Raw genomic sequence first — 5,000 nt, 5'->3', positions numbered from 1 at the left:
TTGCGGTTCGTATGCTTCGCCTTCTGGGAATCACCTTGTGATTTTCCATGAGTCTAACTTTTTACTTAGCTCAATGTCCTTAACAATTAATGCAAGGTATAGCAAATCACATGGAAAATGCATTGGTGGATCTACGAGCAAACAGTCTGCATGTAAAGCAGCATCCTGACACGTCATCTGTACAGTGAACACGTACACCCTAGAAAAGGCAGCGTCCACTTACCTTCACACCCTAATCCCGCCACACCTACCTTGATGCGTGACACAGCTTCCTCCGCCTGCATCATGCGCGTGGTCTTGGTGGGCTGTCCTTCAGAGACCAGCTGGGTGGAGCCCAGGTAACGGGCACGGAACAACACACCTTCGATCAGCACTGCAGGTTCGTGAATCATCACTGGAGGCAGAATAAATGAAAATGGCTGTATAAGTAACTCCTTAACAGAGGATCCTCCGCCTAGATGAACACTGACACACACAATCCCTCCTACGAAACGCCCAGATTAGACCTGTGACCAGGTTACATAAAGACATGGAGAAATTAATGACCACGGATGATTAAAAAAGTTGTACAAGATAACATACATCTTATATTCCACCGTTGTTTTGTGATCTCTATTGATAACAAATGCGTTGAAAAGTCACGGGCTGCGTAACTTTTACAACTTGAGATGATTACGAGTTATTTGTATAGAGAGAAAGACAATAAAAAATAACAATGCCACTACAGCACTTCAGTCGTCATATGCATAATCTTTTTCTTCGGTATATATATATATATATATATATATATATATATATATATATATATATATATATATATATATATATATATATATATATATATATATATATATATATATAAATCAAATTCCCAATGTTGTTGAGTATGATGGTGTAATTCTAAAAGAATACCTTTTTATGAAAACTTCATGAAAACAATTGTTATTATCATTACTATTATTATCATTAGGATTACTATTATTATTATTATTATTATTATTATTATTATTATCATTAACATCATCATTACTATTAATATTATTGCTATTATTTTCATTGTTATCATCATCAATACTACTACTACTACTACTACTACTACTACTACTACTACTACTACTACTACTACTACTACTACTACTACGTACTAATCTGCTGCTGCTGTATTTATTGATGTTATTACCGTTATTATTGGTATCACTAGTAATACTTTTTATCACATTATTATTATTATTATTATTATTATTATCATTATTATTATTATTGTTATCATCATTATCATCATCGAAGTCATAAGAACGTCATCACTTATACAAGGAAAGCTACACATGGTGAAGCCACATCCGCAATTCTCTATCAGGCGAGACAGACACACACTACATAGGGTGTGCTTCTCATACTCTGCTATTCATGAAGATGAAATCACCCATTTTTGTCTTGCTATTGATTAAGTCATTTTTGCCTAATACGATCACATTTTAACAAAGCTGTTTAAAAGTGAAGTAAAAACCATGCTGTTCCCGCCGTCGGCTCGTTACTCACGTGGGGGCAAAACAAACAGACATGCAGTCGGTCGATTTAGCATCACTATCATGCAGTCTGGGTAATACTACACATCCTCAGGCTGGGGCAGGGTTCCTTTATAACAGCTGGACTTTGTCTATATCTTTTATCACCATTCCTCAGAAGAAGGAAACCGAGTATCTTGAATAACCAGACAACATCTATACAATTACGAGCTAATAACACGTCAACATGTAAGGTAACTCTGATGGGAAGTATTCAGGAACACAGGATAATAAATCATGGGAATTACAATGCTAGTGTCTGATATTGAATCTTTGTAGGTGTCAGATAGGTAAGAAGAAACGAGCAGGGAATAATCATGCTCACAACGATATCAACTTAACTAAAGATGCATGTAAAGCTGGACGCGGCGCGCGGGCAGCGTGCTTCCTCTGTAATGCTGCCTTCACACATTTTTTTTCTTTTCTTAATTAAAGTGTGAAGGAGGTCGGCCAAGGACACAAGAAATGAGAAAAAAGTCCGCCAAGTTACAAGTCCTCCCAAAATAAAACAAGAATATATTTCTAAAATAATGGCCAATTGAATTCCAAATATGATCAACAATTTTGTCATGAACAATTGAAGTCATGGAAGAAGGAAAACTGAAACATGTATAGAGCTCCACAGTCTTCATGAAATACATGAAAGGGTGAAGATACTTACTGACTCCTCCATTACTGAGATGGACAGCATAGGGATGAAAGTTGACAGTTTTGTGCAGCGAGGCCGCAGAAAGGAGAGGCATGCAGTCAGCAAGTTAAGGAGAAAAGTAATCATGGAAATAAAAAAAAAAAAAAAAAATAGCAAGAGATGCAACACTGCGGTGGAATGTAATAAACTAAAAGACAGTAAATCAAGGAAGAGAGCTGATGAGGCGAAAAGCTTGATTCCAAACAGCTGCGTGAGCTGAGGTCCCATTAATGGAAGCCGTATTCCATACAAGGACAGGTAAGGCCTCTATACAGGGTTGACATCTCTCAAGAGGAAAGAAAACAATGACGGAGACGACCCAACACCTAATAAAAAAAAAAATAAATAAATAAAAAAAAAGAGATGTTAGACTTCTGTCGATATTCTTAAGAAAGGACAGTCAAATTATAAATAATGTCGAGGAGAGGGATAGTCATGGAAGAAGACGCGATAATTGTCTGGAAAAGTTGTGTCGAGTATACAAGTTAGCGAAGTGAGCTTTTGAGGCATTGAACAACACAGGGTTTGTTCTGATCACACTCAAAAATAACAGAACGATAAGAATTAGGAGTTGTGTGACTTCTTTGCATGAACTATTTATCTAATTCCTATAAAGATGGGGGTCTAAAAATTGAGGTTGAGACGGAAGGTAGAATAATCAGCACAAGGCTTGACTATTATTCATAAATAAAAGAAAAAGTATGTGATAAGACAGTGGCTTTAGAAGCAAGACTGTTAGCAGGCGGCCTAAACGCCCAAACCTAAGCGTGGATTGTGTACTCATGAAAAGAAAACAAAATGCTATCAATAAATTTGACAATGGATTTTCAGTTACATTAGAAATAAAAAAAAAAAAAAAAGTGAGCTTTGAAGGTGTTTGTAATGGAGATTGGCCCTCCCATGTGAGTGCGCTGCAGGCAGTCACAGGCGCGGGCAGGCGGGGAATGAGCAATGAGGTTAGCCAAGGAAATTCATGAGAATGTGTACTGACAAACACACTGAAACACTCACTACACAGGTATACCGAATCATGCTTCAGGTTATGCACAATGAGTCAGTGCTCGGTACGGCAGACTAATCTACCGCACAGGAAATCATACATCGTCAATCAGTAACTCAAGGGATACAAGTATGGAATAACAAAATACTAATGCACACGGTCAACACCCAGGCAGGAGGGAGCAGCGGCCCCGCGCTTCGCTGGGCCGCCTACATCATGCACCGACACACTGGGGACTCACCCGCGTGGGGGGCGGGGGCGTCAAGGGAGGAGATCGACCACCACCATGAGCAAATGGGAGGGAAGGGGTGCTTCAGTTAGTGACAAACATTTATTAGTAGGCCCAATCATTCAGCAGGCCCAGCCCTCGTCTTATTCTCAATAGTAGTGCACCCCCTCTATATGATGACATTGCCTCGTCCCACCTTCCCTGACCTGCCCTGTTTTGTTCCGGGTCCAGCTGGTTCTCACACCAAGGACACAATACCTTACTTAGGGCACGCCGACTTCATTAACACATAAAACCGTGTGTGTGTGTGTGTGTGTGTGTGTGTGTGTGTGTGTGTGTGTGTGTGTGTGTGTGTGTGTGTGAGCATGGGTGGTGAAAGAAGCTGGCCAGTGTCAAATGGGCGAGAAGCAGCGCAGGATCGTGCTGGCGCGAGCACATACAGTATACATATATGTAACTACTAGCTTGTACTACCGGTTCATTATTTATTGAGGGAGTATGGAATAAAGTACCAGCAGGCAACTGTACCTTACCAGTGATTTGTATTCTTTATAACAGATTTTCAATTAATGTATTATTTTATTGCATATGCCTTACACCATTCTAAATTGAACTTTTTCAGTGTCCTGTACGAATAGGATATGGCGTGAAATGAAGAAAACCAATACTATATAATTTTGTATGGTAATGAAATACAAAACTGCCTCAATTTTAAAATAAAGCTGTGATTAGACAGACAGCCACTTCATAGTACAGACATTTGGTATGGCTCAGGGTCACCTCTCATACCCGTGGGAAACAGAGAGGTGACTTACCTACGCTTTACTGGGGAGAGAAGAACAAAGCCACTGCGTCAGGTTCAGCACAATTTCGCCTCTGGTCTTCATTTTCTTCTTTAGTTAAAGTTTTATAACATGAACCATTAAAGCACACTGAGTAAATCTATGAAAGACACTGCCAACACTATACTACTGCGGCGGGACGCGTACGGACTTCTGGGGTTTCTTGGCGAATCATTTCCTGGCTTATCAACAGGAATAAAGAAGAAGAAGAAGAAGAAGAAGAAGAAGAAGAAGAAGAAGATGAAGAAGAAGAAGAAGAAACACACACACACACACACACACACACACACACACACACACACACACACGTACAAACACACACACACACACACACACACACACACACACACACACACACACACACACACACACACAGAGAGAGAGAGAGAGAGAGAGAGAGAGAGAGAGAGAGAGAGAGAGAGAGAGAGAGAGAGAGAGAGAGAGAGAGAGAGAGAGAGAGAGAGAGAGAGAATGCAGGATACAGATGTTAAGTAAAAGTGAATAGTATTACCTACTGGTATGTGGGACTGCCTTCCTGATCATGCAGACAGCTCGCCTACACAATCTTACATTACTTTTTTTGTAATGTATCGGTGTTCAAACAAATCAATTTATGGTTTAGAGAAAGCTAGGTGCTCGAAGGCTAGATGCTGAAAACATTACTGTATTATTTATT

The 5,000-nt window shown here is 39.7% G+C and overlaps 1 protein-coding gene across 21 annotated transcripts in view; it reads right to left on the bottom strand.

Moving 5' to 3' along the window:
- The window catches only part of LOC123514343, a 567,471-nt gene that overhangs the window by 22,286 nt on the left and 540,185 nt on the right, over positions 1-5,000 (bottom strand). For 19 of the 21 annotated variants that reach the window (XM_045272190.1, XM_045272188.1, XM_045272194.1 and 16 more), the window contains one exon: positions 252-394. In XM_045272190.1, the coding sequence (XP_045128125.1) occupies positions 252-394 (143 nt within the window). The remainder of the gene's footprint in view (positions 1-251; positions 395-5,000) is intronic. The other 2 variants (XM_045272195.1, XM_045272201.1) reach the window with 1 other exon arrangement.

This window comes from Portunus trituberculatus, chromosome 37 (assembly GCF_017591435.1).
Source record: "Portunus trituberculatus isolate SZX2019 chromosome 37, ASM1759143v1, whole genome shotgun sequence".
Classification (NCBI taxonomy): Eukaryota; Metazoa; Arthropoda; class Malacostraca; order Decapoda; family Portunidae; genus Portunus; species Portunus trituberculatus.
This window is presented reverse-complemented; position numbering and strand designations above follow the sequence as displayed.